At 42.9% G+C, this 19,525-nt stretch overlaps 1 protein-coding gene across 1 annotated transcript; it reads right to left on the reverse strand.

Annotated features, from left to right (window-relative positions):
* Window positions 1-16,620: 16,620 nt before the first annotated feature.
* Window positions 16,621-19,128, reverse strand: RPS26 (ribosomal protein S26). Its single transcript, XM_061416885.1, has 4 exons — window positions 18,832-19,128; window positions 18,392-18,569; window positions 17,479-17,609; window positions 16,621-16,728 (listed from the first exon to the last, which is right to left on the reverse strand). The coding sequence occupies exons 1-4, from the start codon at window positions 18,832-18,834 to the stop codon at window positions 16,693-16,695; spliced, it is 348 nt and encodes a 115-aa protein (XP_061272869.1). The 5' UTR covers window positions 18,835-19,128; the 3' UTR covers window positions 16,621-16,692.
* Between the last annotated feature and the right edge of the window lie 397 nt (window positions 19,129-19,525).

Here is a 19,525-nt window from a genome sequence, read left to right on the forward strand (position 1 = left end):
CTATGGCAGAAAGAGAAGAACTAAAGAGCCTCCTGATAAAAGTGAAAAAGGAGAGTGAAAAAGTTGGCTTAAAACTCAACATTCAGACAACTAAGATCATGGCATCTGGTCCCATCACTTCATGGCAAACAGATGGGGAAACAGTGGAAACAGTGACAGACTTTATTCTGGGGGGCTCCAAAATCACTGCAGATGGTGACTGCAGCCATGAAATTAAAAGATGCTTGCTCCTTGGAAGAAAAGCTATGACCAACCTAGACAGCATATTACAAAGCAGAGACATTACTTTGCCAACAAAGGTCCATCTTAGTCAAAGGTATGATTTTTCCAATAGTCATATATGGATGTGAGAGTTGAACTATAAAGAAAGCTGAGCGCCAAAGAATTGATGCTTTTGAACTGTGGTGTCGGAGAAGACTCTTGAGAGTCCCTTAGACTGCAAGGAGATCCAACCAGTCCATCCTAAAGGAAATCAATCCTGAATATTCATTGGAAGGACTGATGTTGAAGCTGAAACTCCAATACTTTGGCCACCTGATGGGAAGAACTGACTCATTGGAAAAGACCCTGATGCTGGGAAAGATTGAAGGCAGGAGGAGAAGGGGATGACAGAGTGTAAGATGGTTGGATGACATCACCGACTTGATGAACATGAGTTTGAGCAAGCCCCGGGAGTTGGTGATAGACAGAGAAGCCTGGCGTGCTGCAGTCCATGGAGTGGCAAAGAATTGGACACGACTGAGCAACTGAACTGACTGACTGCTCTGTTTCTGCAGGAGCAGGGTCTGAGAAGGTTTCAGGGTGGAAGCAATCCTTGAGTTAGGGTGACTAAACTAGGATAGATACTTTTGGTTGTTGTAGTCTGATTAATGACCCCCAAAGATGTCCAGATCCTAATCTCTGAAGGCTGTGAATATGTTACCTGACATGGTAAAAGAGACTTTGAAGATGTGATGAAGTTAAGAATCTTGAGACTGGAAAATTACCCTGCTTTATCTGGGTTGGCCCATTGAGATTATAAGGATCTTTACAAGAGGGAGGTACAACTGTCAGGGAAATCTGAAGATGCTATGGTGCTGACCCTGAAGAGGGAAAGAGAGGCCACACAGCCAAGGAATGCAGATAGCCTGTCAAAACTGGAAGATGGAAGAAAGTGGATTCTCCATGAGCCTCTAGAAGGAACTCAGCTCTACTGCTGCCTTTTTCTTTTTTCCCTTTTTTATGGCCGCACCACGAAGCTTGTGGGATCTTAGATCTCTGACCAGGAGTCAAACCTGGGCTCCTGACAGTGAAAGTCTGGAATCCTAACCACTGGACCACCATGGAATTCCACTTTTACATATTTTTAATCAATTTTTTATTAGGGTATAATTGATTTACAATATTGCATTAGTTTTTGCTGTACAGCAAAGTGAATCTGTAATACATATATCCACTCTTTTTTAGAGTCTTTTTCCATATAGGCCATTGTACAGTATTGAGTAGAATTCCCTGTGCTGTACAGTAGGTCCTTATTAGTTATCTATTTTACATGTAATAGTGTGTATGTGTCAATCCCAGTCTCCCAATTTATCCCTCCTCCTCCATTCTCCCCAGTAACCATAAGCTTGTGTTTTACATCTGTGACTGCATTTCTGCTTTGTTAATAAGTTCATTTGTATCATTTCTTTAGATTCCACATGTGAGTGATATTATTCTGCTGCTGTCTTGATTTTAGCTCTGTATGACTCATATCAGCCTTCTGACATTTAGAACTGTAAGATAATAAAGCTATGCTGTTTTAAGCCATTGACTTTGTGGTAATTAGTTACAACCACCATGGGAACTAACAACAGTCGACAACCTGAAGCCTTCTTATGTGACTTCAAACGTTATCCCACTGCAATGTCGGTGAGAGGTGGTGATGGTTAGACCAGGGTCCACAGCCTGGAGGCAACCACAGCAGTTTCTTGAAAATCCTAGAACTGTTCCATGTACAAACACAGCAAGTGTATTTTAAAATTTTTTTTGCAAATTTGTTTTTGTTGATTTTTTTGGCTGCCCTGGGTCTTCACTGCTGGGAGAGTATTTTCTCTAGTTGCAGCGAGTGGGTGTTATTCTCTAGTTGTGGTGCAGGAACTTCTCATTGTGGGGGAGGGAGGGCTTCTCTTGTTGCAGAGCTCAGGCTCTAGAGCACGCAGACTCAATAGTTGTTCACAGGTTTAGTTGCCCCGTGACATGTGAAATCTTCCTAGAGCAGGGATTGAACTCATGTCCCTTGCATTGGCAGGTGGATTCTTAACCACTGAAAGTGAAAATTGCTTAGTCGTGTCCAGCTGTTTGCGACCCCATGGACTATATAGCCCATGGAATTCTCCAGACCAGAATACTGGAGTGGGTAGCCTTTCCCTTCTCCAGGGGTTCTTCCCAACCCAGGGATTGAACCCAGGTCTCCTGCATTGCAGGCAGATTCTTTACCAGCTGAGCCACCAGGGAAGCCCTTAACCACTGAACCAACATGGCAGTCCCATTTTTTTTTTTTTTAATGACAATTTTAAAAGGTTAACAGGAATGCATCCTTCTTACAGAAGGAGGGTGTGTTGTGTTTATACTGAAATGATCTTCTCTAGATAAAATTGTCCCTAGAGGAGAGAGGGGCAATTTACTTCTTCAGCCCTGATCCTGTGCTGATTAAACAATCCTGTTTTTTACTTTGGTCTCCTGAGTTAACCCACTTGCCTGGAGGGACTGACTCACAGAAGTAACTGATGTTGATTCTTTTGTTAGGGATAGGTGTTATTAGAAATACACACATAGATTGGCACCTTCATTTTAGGAGACAGCTGAACAAAGAATAAATCTGGGCCTTTAAAAAAAAAAATCTGGGCCTTTTTATTGTGTTTAATAATTAGAAAAAAAGAGAGCAGGAGTAAGCAGAAAACCACGCCCTTTGTACAGAAGGTGAGGTCCGTTTGGACTATGCCGAGTTGGAAGGCAACAGCACTAGGGGCTGGTGGCACCCAGGCTGCAGGCCGCACTGATGGAGCAGGGAGGCCTGGAGGGAAAGACCTCAGAGGATTTGGGCAGCAGGATTCTAAGCCCCTGTCTTCAGTGGCCACTGTAGATGGATAACATAAGGGTCCTCAGCTTTTCTACATTCAGCTTTTAATGCCAGCATTTTTGCATCTTATATTTGCACTCTCAATCTCCTTCTTAACATCAGTAGAGGAATTATTCCCATCATGTGGTTGCACGATGATGCTTCCTAGAAGCCAACAGTTTGGTTTCAACAGTGACACTTTCTTTACTTTTGGAGCTATTCTGCAATTATAGCACCTGTGTGGGGTGGTTTCCTTTGCTTTTTACTTTTTCTGAAATATTTTTCAAACTGTGTGCCTGGGATCCCTAGAGGTAGGGCCCTCAAAGAGCTAACAATCGGCCTGGAAAGGGAGACAAACCATCAGTAACCTTACAGGGAGACCAACGCTGGGGCAGGTGCAATGGGAGAACAGACAGGAGCAGTCACCTCTTTGGAGGTGTCAGAGACGGCTTCTAAGAGTATGTGGTCTTGGCTGAGGGTCAAGGATGAGAAGGCATTAACCAGGAGTGCAACCTGAGGGACCACTTACTATGAAGCCTCAGTGATCAAGATAATGTGATATTGGAATAGAGCAAGACAAGCAGATCAATGGAACAGAAAAGAGTCCAGAAATAGTCCTCCAAATACATAGTCAAGTGATTTTTGAGAAAAGTGCAAAGGGAATTCAAGAAAGGGTAGTCTTTTCAACAAATAGCACTGGAAGACTTCCCTGGTGGCTCAGTGGTAAAGAATCCACCTACAAATGATATTTAGTCCAGGAAGGGCCCACGTGCCTCGGGGCAACTAAGCGCACGCACCCCAATTTCTGAATCCTGTGAATCCTAGAGCCTGCACTCTGTAACAAGAGAAGCCACCACAGTGAGAAGTCTGAGCACCGCGACAAGGAGTCATCCCCAATAACCACAACTAGAGAAAGTTCACACACAGCGTGGGAGACCAAGCGCTGCCGAAAAGAAATAAATCAATTTAACATGGGCTTCCCTGGTGGCTCAGTGGTAAAGAATCTGCCTGCCAGTGCAGGAGACACAGGCTCAATCCTCTGGTCCAGAAAGATCCCACATGTCTTGGAACAACTAAGCCTGTATGCCACAACTGTTGAGCCTGTTCTCTAGAGCCCAGGAACTGCAATTACTTTGCCCACACTGCCGTAACTACTGAAGCCCACACCCTAGAGCTGGTGCTCCACGACAAGAGAAGTCACTGCAATGAGAAGGCTGAGCATCGCAATGAAGACCCATCAAAGCCAAAAATAAATATATAAAATTATTAACTAAATAAATAAAAACGAAGTACTGGAACAATGGAATATCATTAAGCAAAAAAAAAAAAAATTCAATATTTACCTCATACTGGATACAAAAATTAATTTAAATGCATCACAAGGACTTCCCTGGTGGTCCAGTGGTTAAGACTTGAGGGGGCATGGGTTCAATCCCTAGGCAGGGAACTAAAGATCCCGCATCCCACATTCCACAGGGTATGGCCAAAATTTTTTAAATAATTAATTAAATGCGTCACAAACCTGATGTAAAACCTACATGTACAAAGCTTCCAGGAGAAAAGCTTTGTGACACTGAGTAAGGAACATATCTTAGTTTCAATACCAAAAGCAGGATCCATAAAAGAAAACAAACTTGATTAACAAAATTAATGACCTCTGCTTTTAGAAGACACTCTTCAAACAATGAAAGGGTAAGTGGAAGGAAAAATATGCACATTGTATATTTGATAAATGATTTGCATTCAGAATAAGGGACTTGAAAAACTCAGTAATAAAAAAAAAAAGCAATCTGTGATATAAAATATCAAATTATTACATTATGCATTAAGAACTAATATCGTGTTGTAGGTCAGTTATACTTTAAAAACAAAGAAAAAAACTCAGAAAAAGATTAGATTTGTGTTACCAGCATGGGGGGTGGGAGGAATTGGAAAAAGGGGGTAAAAAGTTACAAATTTCAAGTTATAAGATAAATAAGTACTAGAAATGTAGTATGCAATATGTACCTCTATAGTTTTTTGTAATTCATTCATTAATTTACCTATTTTTGGCTGCCCTGGGTCTTCATTGTGGGCTCAGGCTCTTCATTGCTGCCCTAGGGCTTTCTCTAGGTAAGGTGCATGGGCTTCTCGTTTCCGTGGTTTCTCTTGTTGCCCAGCACAGCTTTTAGGCCTGAGGGCTCAGTAGTTGTGGCTCTCCGGGTTAGTTACTCTGGGGCACATGGGATCTTATTTCCTGGACCAGAGATGGAATGTTCCTCCCCTCCCTTGGCAGGCCAATTCTTAACTGCTGACCACCAGGCAAGTCCCACCTAGAGTTTTTAATTGAGTGAACCAATACATTTCCTTTATTACAGAAAACAAAAAAAAAAGTTAAGAGTAAATCCTAAGAGTTCTCATCATAAGGAAAAAACATTTCTTTCTTTTATTTTGTATCTTTATGAGATGATACATGGTCACTAAACTGATACTGCTGCTGCTAAGTCACTTCAGTCGTGTCGGACTCTGTGCAACCCCATAGACGGCAGCCCATCAGGCTCCCCCGTCCCTGGGATTCTCCAGGCAAGAACACTGGAGTGGGTTGCCATTTCCTTCTCCAATGCATGCAAGTGAAAAGTGAAAGTGAAGTCGCTCAGTCGTGTCCGACTGTTAGCGACCCCTTGGACTGCAGCCCACCAGGATCCTCTGTCCATGGGACTTTCCAGGCAAGAATACTGGAGTGGGGTGCCATCGCCTTCTCCGAAACTGACACATATAAGTCAAATCTTTATGTTGTACACTTTTAACTTATACAGTGCTGTATGCCAATTATATTTCAATAAAACTGGAAAAAAAAAAAGCAGCCTAATTTTAAAAATAGGAGGAAAAGATTCGAAAAGACATTTCACTAAGGAAGCTATATATCTGTGGACTTCCCTGGCAGTCCAGGAATAAGACTGTTAACTTCCACTACAAGCAGCACATTTTGATCCCTGCTCAGGGAACTAAGATCCTGAATGCTGTGTGGCAGAGAAAAAAAAAAAAAAGATATATATCTGGCAAATAAGCACATGAAAAGATGCTAGACGTCATTAGTTATTATGGAAAAACAAAAAAGTCTTTATGGAAAAACAGATTAAAACTACAATGAGACATCATTAAACATCTGTTAGAATTTCTAAAATTAAAAAGACAGACAAGTGTTGAAGAGAATGTCAGGAAACAGGGACTCTCATACACTGCTGGTAGGAATGTAAAATGATACAATCACTTTTGGAAAACAATTTGGCAGTTTTTTAAAAAGTTAAGTATATACCTACAGTGTGACTCATTCAGTGCTTCCATTCCTAGGCATTCATACCGAGAAATAAAAACATATGTCCACACAAACTGTACATAAATGTTTGTAACAGCTTTATTTATAATAGCCAAGATTAGAAACACACACAAATGCCCATCAGCAGGTGAATGGATAAACAAACTGGGATATTTATAAAATGAAATCCTACTCAGGAATAAAAATGAAACAACTACTGATATATGCAATAGTGAAGACTCTCAAAATAATTGAGTGAAAAAAAAGCCAAGGCAAAGAAGTATCTACTGTGGGATTTCATTGATATAAAATTCTAAAGAATGCAAACCAATATATAGTGACAAAAAGCAGAGTAGTGATTGTCTGGGTATGGGACTGGGAGTTACAGGATAGTGAGATTACAAAGGAGGAAGAAACTTTTGGGGTGACCTATATGTTCATTATCCTGAGTATTGTGATGGTTTCATAGGAACACATGTCAAAATTTTTCAAATAGTACACTTTAAATATCTACAATTTATTGTATATCAATTACCTTCAATAAAGCTTTTTTTTTGGCCATGCCACCTGCCTTGCGGGATTTTAGTTCCCAGACGAGGGATTGAACTTGTGGCCCCTGTAGGGGAATCACTGTACTGCCAGGGAAGTTCCTAATAAAGCTATTTTTTTAATTGAGTTTTTTGGGCTTCCTTGGCGGCTCAGTGGTAAAGAATCCGCCTGCCAATGCCAGGTATACAGGTTCAATCCCTGGTTCTGGGAAGATCCCACATGGCTCAGAACAACTAAGCCCTTGCACCACAATTATTAAGCCTATGCTCCAGAGCCTGGAAGCTGCAACAAGAGAAACCATGGCAACGAGGAGCCCCAACACCACAACTAGATAGTAGCCCCAACCTCCGAAACGAGAGAAAAGCCTGTGGAGCAATGAAGAACTAGCACAGCCAAAAATACATAAATAAATACATAAAGTTATTTTTTTTAAAGTTGACTCAAAAAATAAATAAATAAAATCTGAGTTTGTAAAACATGCAAAGCTGAAGCCTGGGCCTGGAATAATAGGTACCACCATTTGTAATGCCAAATTACCTAGCAGGTTTTATGCAAAGTCCCTTGCATATATTATTTTATTCTCAAAACAGTCCCGTGGAATAACTACTACTACCATTTTTATTTTTTATTTATTTTTTAAAATTTTGTTGGAGTATAGTTTCTCTACAGTGTTGAGTCAGTTTCTCCTGTGCGTACAGTCAGTCGTGTCTGGCTCTTTTGCAACCCCAAGGACGATAGCTTGCCAGGCTTTCCTGTCCATGGGATTTTCCAAGCAAGAATACTGAAGTGGGTTGCCATGCCCTCCTCCAGAGTTTCTACTGCACAGCAAAGTGAATCAGCTATACATAAACATATATCCCTCTTTTTTGGATTGCCTTCCCATTTAGGTCACCACAGAGCATTGACTAGAGTTTCCTGTGCTATACAGCTACTACTATTTTTAAATGAATGTATGGAGGTTCAGGGGCTTCCCTGGTGGCTCAGTGGGTAAAGAATCCACCTGCGATGCAGGAGACAAAGCATTTGTCTGGGTGCTTGTAGACAGGTGAGCTGGGACTCAGTGCTCCACTGCACGTGGGGCTTGTGAGCCATAACGTCTGCCAGGAGTCATTGTACCAGGACTCATTGTACCTCGGCCCTCATCCTTGTTCATGTGCAGTGAGGTCACCATAAGGAGCCTAGGACTCCAGGTCACCCTTCAGGCATCTCCCAGGTTCAAATGCCCATGCAGTCATTTCTGATCCCATTTTTTTTCTCCATCTCCTGAAACATTTTCATGGCCCTCAGACCTCAGGGTTCATTATCAGTAAAAACCCCCAACTTTAACACTCCCTTCACCATCTGCTCTAAAGGAAACCTGGTTCTCCCAAAAGGACCCTTGACCAGTAATGAAAACTCTCTGCTTCCTGCCCCCACAGCCCCAACTGCAGGGTCTTTTTACATATTTATTTATTCAACTGTGCCAGGTCTCAGTTGTGGCGTGAGGGATCTTTGATCTTTGTTGCAGCATGAGAGATTTTTAGTTTTGGCACATGGGATCTAGTTAACTGTTGCTGTTGTTTAGTCACTATGTCCCCTCCAATTCTTTTGAGACCCCATGGGCTGTAACCTGCCAGGCTTCTCTGCCCATGGAATTCTCCAGGCAAGAATACTGGAGTGGGTTACCATTTCCTTCTCCAGGGGATCTTCCCAACTGGGGGATCAAACCCACGTCTCCTGTTTGGCAGGCGGATTCTTTACTGCTGAGCCACAATCCAGCCTCCTGCATTGGGAACATGGAGTCTTAGCTGCTGGACAACCAGGGAAGTCCCAGCTTGCACAATCTTAATTCCCTGATTAGGTTTGATTTCCTTGCAGTCCAATGGACTCTCAAGAATCTTCTCCAACATCACAGTTCAAAAGCATCATTTCAGAGAGTGGGATGTGGCATTCTACTGGTTAGGACTCAACACTTTCACTGCTGAGGGTTCAATGCCTAGTCAGGGACAAAAAAATATCAATATTTTCAATATGTTTTATTTATTGCTGTGCTGCACAGCTTGCAGGATCTTAATTCCCTGACAAGGGAGGGAACCCATTCCCCTGCAGTGAAAGTGCAGAGCCTTAACTACTGGACCACCAGGGAAGTCCCAATTTTCTTCTCTTGCAGAGTATAGTGTGCCACCATGTGTCTGGGCTTTCCAGGTGGCTTTTGGTAAAAAACCCACCTGCCAATGAAGGAGATACAGAGGGGAGTTTGATCCCTGGGTCAGGCAGATCCCCTGGAGGAGGAAATGGCAACCCACTCTAGTATTCTTGCCTGGAGAATCCCATGGACAAAGGAGCCTGGAGGGATACAGTCCATAGGGTTGAAAAGAATCTGACATGACTGAGCAACTGAGCACACTCACACAATGCGTAAAATATATATGTATTTGCTTGTGTGCTGCATGCTAAGTCACTTTAGTCACACCTGACTCTTCGTGATCCTATGGACTGTAGCCCGCCAGGTTCCTCTGTCCATGAGATTCTCCAGGCAAGAATCCTGGAGTGGGTTGCCAGGTCTTCCTTCAGGGGATCTTCCCAATCCAGGGATCAAACCTGCGTCTCTTGCATCTCCTGCTTTGGCAGGCAGGTTCTTTACTGCTGGCGCCACTTGGGAAGCCCTGTATTTGCTTGTAGTATATATATTTATTCAGGAAACTAGTTATAAAAGTTTATCTCCTGTATAGCTGGGGGGATTTAAGTTATTTTCACCCTGTATGCTTTTGCACTTTTTGAATTCCTTACTTTCTGCATTATAACTAGTTGTGAAGGGGGATCAAGCCACTTCCCCCATACCATACCTTTTGAATTTGCCCTTTTGCTCAAGACTCTGGGTCCCTCAGTCACTCTTGTTTTTCCCAATCAGTTCCTTTTTGGCCTTCCTATTCTCTCGGTTGATCTTGGACTCCTCCATCCACCAATCAGCCGTGACTGAAAGAGCACCATGATTTCCATGTTTATATTCTCAAACCAGAGCAAACCAATCATGCTTAGTCTTCTTCTTTCCCTAGAACAATTATTTAATATTTTTCAAAGTGTGGTCTGCAGACCAATTGTGTCAGAATTTTGGGGGTATGCTGTAAAATTGCAGATTTCCAGACCGAATCCCAGGCACTTTGAATCATGCTGTGCATTGTATTTAAATGGTAGGGGTGATTCTACAAGGGAAATTATTTCATTAACCCCTGACTTTTCCATTGGTCAAGCATATTTATTCATCCACCAATGTTGAGCTCCTGCTGTATGTCAGGCAATATAACTGACTATCTAGACACTGCCCCTGACCTTGTGAAGCACTTCCCAGGGACATTCTTGGGATGCTACCAGTTTTTTTTGTACCATTTTGGTGATAAAAAGTAGTGATGAACCCTTTTAAAAATTACTTATTTTTGACTGTGCTGTGTTGTGGTGCACAGGCTCTTTGTTGCTGTGAGTTGCAGTGGGTTCTCTTGTTGTGGAACACAGGCTCTAGGGCTCTCAGCCTCAGTATACAATACTGAGGCTTAGTTGCCTGGTGGCACGTGGGATCCTATTTCTCGGACCATGGATTGAACCCATGTTCCGCATTGGCAGTCGGATTCTTGACCACTGGACCACCAGGGAAGTCCCCGGTGGACCCCAAATTTACACTGTAGAGTTTAAAAATTACCTTCTAAGAGTTGTTAGTTTTCCAGGAGGAATACTGATACAATTTTTTCTTTGCTAATAAACATATGACCAAATGGAAACAATAAAGCTTTTTGCAGCACATAATAAACATATGTGAAAAGTGAGTCAATTTAAAGAAAATGACTGCATATGTACACCAGAAATAGCAAGAGGTACAAAAATGCCTGACGTTTGGGAGATACTCATCTGGCCTCCAGAGGTACCTATGATATAAGAAAAAGAATCAGAGGGACTTCCATGTGGTCCAGTGGTTAAGACTCCGTGCTTCCACTGCAGGGTGCACACAGGTATGGTCCCTTGTGGGGGAACTATTAATAAGATCCCACATGCTGTGCAGCATGGCCCAAAACCAACCAAGCAAAAGTATCAGAAAAAGGATAGCTGGGCATGAGGGGAGGGGGGATTGGATGAAGGTGGTCACAGGCACAAATTTCCAGTTATAAGATAGATAAGTACTAGGGATTAATGCACATGATAAATATAATTAACATCGCTGTATGTTATATATGAAAGATGTTACGAGTAAATCCTAAGAATTCTCATCACAAGGAAAAAAAATATTTCTTTAATTTTGTATTTAAATGAGACAGTGTTCACTATTGTGGTAGTAATTTCTGATTTATGTTAAGTCAAATCGTTATGCTATACATCTTAAACTTATACAGTGTTGTATGTTAATTATATTTCAATAAAACTGGAAGAAAAAAAAAGAAAAAGAAAAGCTAGTATTTTTTATGAACTGACTAGATCAGTCAGATTATGTCACTGCTCTGCTCAAAATTTTCCAATAGATTACTATCACATTTTTTGTGTGATATATTTTTGTAATAGGTTTATTGAGCTGTAAATTCACGTACCACACTAATCACATCACCCACATAAAATGTGGAACTCAGTAGTTTTTAATAGCTTCACAGAACTGTGCAACTGTACTGCAATTTCAGAATATTTTCATTACCTCTAAAAGAAATCCCATACCATTTAACAACTGGTCCCCTTTCCCCCACCTTCCTATCCCTAATCTATTTTCTGTCTTTATTGATCTATTTATACAATCAGCAGTTGATGGACCTTTTTTCCTATTTTTCGGCTATCATGCTGTTCTGAACATTCATGTACAAGTCTTTGTGTGGATATGTGTAAGTTTCATGTTCTTTTGGGTACATGGAATGCTGGGTGATATGGTAACTCCCTGTTGAATATTTTTAGGAAACTGCCAGATTGTTTTCCAAAGTGGTTACACCATTTTACATTTTTATCAGAAGTGTGTAAAGGTTCGTTTCACCACACTGTCACCAGCACTTTATTATTATTATAGCTGTCTTAGTAGTGTGAAGTGATATCTCATTGTTTACTATCAGACTTTGAGTAGAGTCCAGAGTCTGCCAGGGCCTAAAAGGCCCCATGTGATCTGGACATGTCTTTTGTTATATTTTTTAGTATCCGTCTATCTGCTGGCTGCTTTGGGTCTTTGTTGCAGCACGCAATATCTTCATTGTGGCATGTGGACTGCAGAGCACTTGGGCTCAGAAGTCATAGCTTTGGGGTTTAGTTGCCCCTCGGCACCGCCCATGGGATCTTAGTTCCTGGATCAGAAATTGAACTTGTGTCTCCTGCTCTGTAAGGTGGATTCTTTTTTTTTTTTTTTTTTGTAAGGTGGATTCTTAACCACTGGACCACCAGGGAAGTCCTCTGGACCTGTCTTCTCTAACTTTGTGTATCAGTTACACAATCCCTTGTTTGCAACTGAAAAAACAAAACAGCTCTAAAACTCAAGATTTTTTGAACTCATGGCAGCAAAACCTGACATGAAATATAGTCTTCCTTTTTTCTACTTAACATGACCATTTTTGTATTTTACTGCAGAAACCCTCGGAGAAGGCAATGGCACCCCACTCCAGTACTCTTGCCTGGAAAATCCCATGGACGGAGGAGCCTGGTAGGCTGCAGTCCATGGGGTTGCTAAGAGTTGGACACGACTGAGCGACTTCACTTTCACTTTTTACTTTCATGTATTGGAGAAGGAAATGGCAACCCACTCCAGTACTCTTGCCTGGAAAATCCCATGGACAGAGGAGCCTGGGGGCTACAGTCCATGGGGTTGCAGAGTTGGACACGACTGAGCGACTAACACTTTCATGTCACTGAGAATGTTATCTATTAAATAGTATATGGTCTGTATTACCGTTCTAAAATCAAAAAGTAATTCCAATGCAAATAAGTTTTCAAGGATTTCAAATAAAGGATTTTAGACCTGAACCACTTTCCCCCAGTCCACTGGAATTCAGCCAGTGACTGCTTTGCTTTTTGTGACATGCCAGGTGCTAATAAAGGTCCATCGAGTCAAAGCTATGGTTTTTCCAGTAGTCATGTATGGATGTGAGAGTTGGACCATAAAGAAAACTGAGCACTGAAGAACTGATGCTTTTGAACTGTAGTGTTGGAGAGGACTCTTGAGTGTCCCTTGGACTGCAAGATCAAACCTGTCAATCCTAAAGGAAATCAGTCCTGAATATTCATTGGAAGGACTGATGCTGAAGCTGAAGTTCTAATACTTTGGCCACCTGATGCGAAGAGCTGACTTATTGGAAAAGACCCTGATGCTGGGAAATGAAGGCGGGAGAAGATTACGACAGAGGATGAGATGGTTAGCCTGCATCACCGACTTGATGGACATGAGTTTGAGCAAGCTCCAGGAGTTGGTGATGGACAGGGAAGCCTGGTGCCCTGCAGTCCATGGGGTTGCAAAGGTCAGACACGACTGAGTGACTGAACTGAACCGAGGGATACTCTTGCCTCAGGGCATTTGTAGTTGTTATTATCTCTGCTGGAGAGCTATTTCTCCATTTATGTAAATGGCTTCTCTTTCACTTTTTCTAATTGTTATCTATCAATCTTACTAGACCATCTTTTATAAAACTGTAGCCCTTCCTCAGGCCTAACCACCCTCTCACACTCCTCCCCAAATAAAATGTAATGCTCTGAGACCAGAGTCTTGGTCACCACTTATGTCTTTAGCACTTAGAAATGTTGGCACATAGTAGGTTCTCAATATTTCTTGAATAAAAGATCGTTTTGTATCACTTAAGCCACACCAAAATACTGATATAGGAATGACTTCCGTAAAGATTAGAAAATTGAAGGCAGAGGTTAGGTAACTCACCCACTGTGGTTGGAGAAGACTCTTGAGAGTCCCTTGGATTGCAAGATCCCCAGTCCATCCTAAAGGAGATCAATCCTGGGTGTTCATTGGAAGGACTGATGTTGAAGCTGAAACTCTAATACTTTGGCCACCTCATGTGAAGAGTTGACTCATTGGAAAAGACCCTAATGCTGGGAAGGATTGGGGGCAGAAGGGGTGACAGAGGATGAGATGGTTGGATGACATCACTGACTCGATGGACATGGGTTTGGGTAGACTCCGGAGTTGGTGATGGACAGGGAGGCCTGGAGTGCTGCAGTTCATGGGGTCAGAGTCAGACACGACTGAGCGACTGTACTGAACTTACCCAAGGTCGCATAGTTCCAAGTATGAGGTGAGATTTACATTTAGAAGTCAGCTCTCTTAAATCAACTAGCATTTTGTGTATTTATTTAGCTGTGCCAGGTCTTAACTGCACACACAGCATCTTTTTAGTTGCAACTTTCAAACCCTTAGCTGTCGCATGTGGGATCTAGTTCCCTGACCAGGGATTGAACCCAGGCCCCCTGCATTGGGAGCAGTCTTAGCCACTGATCACCAGACAGTCAGATGCTTGTTTTAATAGAGAACTTGTACTCAGACAAAGTACCCATACATGGTAAGTTATGGAGAGAGAGGCAAACAAATATGAAAAGCCAGGAATTGAGGTTGAAGGAAAGGATGGTCCAGGACCTCAATGAAACCTGGTTACCACAGGGAATTGACTTGAAATCCAATAACCTCACAGGTGGACATTGGACCAATGACTGAAAAGCCCTGAAGCTTCTACCTGGCTTGAATACTCTTCACCAGAAATGTTACAGAGGTGAGGCGGTGAGACTGCAATTCTCCCGCTTCTAATAGTCCATTAGAACAAGCTGAGGGTGAGGGGTAAGAGGTAAGGGCTCAAAGATCTGTATCATCTTTTTTGTGACTAACTGGCTCAGAGAGTAAAGCTCCTGCCTGCAATCCCTGGGTCAGGAAGTTCCCCTGGAGAAGGAAATGGCAACCCACTCCAGTATTCTTGCCTGGCGAATCCCATGGATGGCAGAGCCTGGTGGGCTACAGTCCACGGGGTTGCAAAGAGTCGGACTCCGACTGAGAGCTCGCTTCACTTCACTAAAATTATCAGCCCACAAGAGCTTAAGAACAGACCACTGATCTTGCAGTGCAAACATCTGAAAATGATCTGTGGGCTACTTCTAAGTGGCATTCTTTCCTAAGACAAATTATTGATGTCTATATAGGGCTTAAACTTTTAACAGGTGGAACATTAGATATCCTGATTGCCCATTAGACACAACTTCGAAACTGGTGGTAGACTGGGAGGTGGGGTGGGGCTATTTTAAAGCCTGAAGCATGTGGAGTCCTTTTGTGAGTTTTTTCTGGCAGTCAAAAGTCAGAGATTATCTTCTAGTCGACAGCTACACCAATTCTTAGCCTTCAGGCTCTTGAATCCTTGGAGATAGAATTGTACTTTGCACATTAATCCATTTTTAAACCCATGGGAGAGCCAAGGATAGGCTGTGCCTACCTATAAACATCTCAAGAGATATCTCACAGCAGTTATATGGTTGATTTACTACTTGAACCTGGTTTTACTGAGCAAACTGGGATTTGGGACCACCAGGTTTACCATTTGTTTTCACCATGAACGGGACTTTCTTCTATCCAATGTTTTATCATTGGTGTTAACGGGGTCATAAATGTAGAGGAATGAAGGAGCACAGATATTGGGGGAAGTCTCCCCAAAGGATGGAAACCCACACCTACAGTGTTCTAACAAATCCAGGACTTGCCACAGCTGTTTCAGCACATGTATAAGTATGCAGACCATAAGCAAGACAGAGCAACAATTTCCAACTGGGTTTCTTTAGTTAAAGGTTCTCCCATTAACAGGACCACCATTCTGCTCCAAAACAATCCACCCCTTCTTTGCTATCATATCCTTTGAATACAAACATTTGCGAAAACTTGTTTCCCAGAACAATGTGTACTTTAATCAAAACTTCCAAGCTACTAGTTTAGCTTAAGGCAAAAAATTCATACAACCTAACCAGCAGAGTCCTTAGCACACATTTACATATAATTTTGGACAAAGCATTGGTTAGGGGCACCATCTCTTCAAAAATCCGTATATAATTAACTTTAGAGTTAGCCTTTTGTATCTGTCTGTACTTTCACACTTGAGGATTCAACAACTGTGGATGGTGTATTATGTATTTACTGAAAACAAAACCACCCCCGCCCCCTGCAGTTAAACCCATGTTGTTAAAGGGTCAACTGTGTATTGCTAGCTGGGAACCCTCTAATTTCTGAATTCTGAAACAAATGAGCCATTGTCACACAGACTACAGCCTTTTCCCAGACTTTTTGCACAAAGTTCCCTCTTATGGGACTTCCACAAATTTCTACAAATGCCTGCCATTCAGGGCATTGTCACCTCACAGAGCAATGTACCACAGAAAGATGAAGGCTGGGTGATTAGCTTAGCAGCAGATCAAGGTAGGCAGGTAAACCTGACTTGAGGTTAAGGACCTGAATACAGATCCCCTTATGCTATTCAAGTTGTGGACTTTTATTAAAGTCTTCATGTTGCCACAAGAGGAATGCACACCTTAGTCTAAGTGACTTCCTGATGCACTCCTCACTCTGCTAGTTTCCTCCCCATTTTTAAGACACCAACTTAAGCCATTTGCCAAGCTGAATTAATCAAACACAGATGCCCTAATTCCTCGCCCTCATCCCTAAGCTATGCAAACTGGGGAGACCAAATGTACACGACCCCCACTTCATCTGACAACATATATTCAACATGCAACATAAAGTATAATTTCCATTTTATTGTCTTTTCAGAGAAACCAATATTTCTTCAGTCTTTAAGGACTTGGATCCTTACATGGGCTTTGGTGGAGGACGTGGGGCAGCACCCTGAAAGACAAAGTGAAAGAATTAAAAAACCATCCATGGAAGCGTCCCCTCAAAAAACCCAACCACTACCTCCCCATCACTAACAGTGTATTATTTGGTCCATAAAGGCATGGATAGATGTGGAAGGAGATGCCATTACTCAATCTGAAACAGACTAACTTGAAAGCAAATGTTTCAGGTGTGGGTCTTACCAGACTTAGTTGACCCCACCCATAGGCAGAGATCTTAATTTGATTTTCCTTGTCCTCATTTATCTTTCCTCTATTACCCCAACAAAACAGATCTTCATGACCCAGATACTAAATCCCAGATCTGGTTTTGTCCCATTCATGGTGAAAACAAATGGTAAACCTGGTGGTCCCAAATCCCAGTTTGCTCAGTAAAACCAGGTTCAAGTAGTAAATCCGGACCATGTAACTGCTGTGGGATGTCTCCTGAGATGTTTATAGATAAGCACAGCCTATCCTTGGCTCTCCCATGGGTTTAAAAATGGATTAATGTGCAAAGTACAATTCTATCTCCAAGGATTCAAGAGCCTGAAGGCTAAGAATTGGTGCAGCTGTCTACTAGAAGATAATCTCTGACTTTTGACTGCCAAAAAAAACTCACAAAAAGGACTTTCTACTTGCTTTTCAAATGTGGTATTGGAGAAGTCTCGCTGCAGTCCATGGGGTTGCAAAGAGTCAGACACGACTGAGTGACTAAACTGAACTACCCCTCTCATTTCCATACCTCTTTTAAGGTACTCACCGCAGGTCTAAATCGGGGTGGAGGTGTTCGGTCCTTACGGGCTTCCCGAGAGCGATTCCTGACTACCTTGCTGTGAATGGCACAACTCACGCAGTAATGTAGTTTCACATACAGCTTGGGAAGTACATAGGCTAAGAAACAAAAATAATTAGAGCTGTGATATTAGATACAGTACCCACTTTGCCCTGTTCTTCTTTGTTCCTTCTAACCCTCAAAAATAAACTCACTTACAAGTCAGGCATACCTACAAGATTTCACTCCCAAAGCCAACTGTTCGGTTTATACCTAAACACAGGCACAGAGTTTACAAATAAATGATCCCCTACCAGCCCATCCTGTCACCACAGGGACTAAATCCACACCAGATGCAATAGGATGGAATGCAGTTCCTTCAGTAATTGCACCAGCCCTAATGCCTACTTCTGTCCCCATTCCCAATTACCTAAGAAATCTAACAAGTCTTATAAAAAGAAAATGACAAGAAAACACCATATCGCTCTAAAAATTACCCTTGTCAACCCAACTAGACTCCTTCCAGTCTTAAAAAACTCCTTTCCACAAGTTTGCCAACTCAAACGTTTACCAACAATTCAAAACGTTTTTTTACATTTACCACGTTTACAGCCAGTGCTCCCCAAGTTTTCATACAGGATAAGCACTGAAAGTGCTTCTAGAATCTCATCCCCTGTAAGACTCAAAGACTGTTCAAGACCACAAAAAAAACTCTCTGTCCAGACAGGGCTCAAAACGGCACATAACGCAGCAAAAACACCATTCTCCTCTACCGACAACAACCGGAACAGTGCAAGAAAGTGCTGGGGATGCTCCAAAGAACGGAGCCCACGAATGTGGTGGCGGCGGGAGGTGGTTTTAGGTTATCAGGATACTCGCACATTTCGAGCTGCGGACTCACCATCGAAAACACTCGCTTCAGAAATGTCCCTGACGGCTGCGGCCTCTACGATGTTCCGAATGACAAACTTCTTAATGGCCTTATCCTTGGGCACACATCGGGCACAGTTGGTGCAGCGAATAGGCTGCACATGGCCGCGGCCCTTTTTGGCACGACCGTTGTTCCTTCTTTTCTTGGTCTGCGTCAGGATGAAGATTCCATTAAGAAGGAGCAACTTACCCGGCCTTAGCCCCCATCCGGCCACATTCCTTGCCTACCACCCCCAAGAAAGCGCGACTCACATCTCCAGTCCCTCCGCAGATCCCTCCAAGCCGGAAGAAACATACCCTCTTTCCTTTCTTCCACCGCTGTCCAGGCTTTCAACCCTCCCCGCAATCTCAGAATCGGCTCCTCTCAGTCTCCACCCGGCCCCGAACTATTCCCCACGCGCTAGCACTCACCATCTTGGAAGCGCCGAGGCGAGAGAGGACCCAGCTACGGGGCCGGCTCTCTTATATAGAGTGAGATCCCTCCGCTCGCGCCCCCTGGATGTCTCCAGGCCGCACGCCAAAACAGGAATCCACTTTACTCAAATTTTCTTTATTATTCAGTGTTCCTACTTAAATCTAGAGTAGGAAGGTGCTCTTCGAGTTTATTTTCCGTTGCGCAAGGTGACTATGGGACTATTTAATCAACTGGCGGAAGAAAATTAGAGTTATATGTTTCCCAGCAACCCTTGCGACGCCCTGCCCCGGACGTAATTCTGGCCACTATAACTATCCGTTTCTGCGATGCTAGGCGCGGAAGTTGCCCCACGCAGAACGCAAGTTACAATACCTATTAAGAGGCCAGAGGGGAAGAGATGCATGGTGGGAGTTGTAGTGTGAGGTTGGCAGGCCATGGCCCCCAAGCACTTAGACCGAAGTCTGCACCACACCACTGGGAGACGCTGTTTCTCTGACATTCCAGTTGGTGCAAGATTGAGAAACCCAAGGTGGGGCGTGGTGGGAGGGGAATAAAACATTTTAATTCCTCCTTCCAATACAACATCCACTCAAGGGACCTGAGTCTGAACAAACTCTGGGAGATAGTGAAGGACAGGGAAGCCTGGCGTGGTGCAGTACATGGGGTCGCAAAGAGTCGGACACAACTGAG

The sequence above is a fragment of the Bos javanicus genome, chromosome 5 (assembly GCF_032452875.1).
Source record: "Bos javanicus breed banteng chromosome 5, ARS-OSU_banteng_1.0, whole genome shotgun sequence".
In the NCBI taxonomy this organism is placed as follows: Eukaryota; Metazoa; Chordata; class Mammalia; order Artiodactyla; family Bovidae; genus Bos; species Bos javanicus.

Coding starts and splice junctions, on each gene's coding strand:
- RPS26 (XM_061416885.1), bottom strand. Junction 17,610..18,391: donor TGAAGCGAGTGTTTTCGATG/GTGAGTCCGCAG, acceptor TTTGTTTCTTAG/CCTATGTACTTCCCAAGCTG. Junction 16,729..17,478: donor CACCCCGATTTAGACCTGCG/GTGAGTACCTTA, acceptor TTTGTCTTTCAG/GGTGCTGCCCCACGTCCTCC.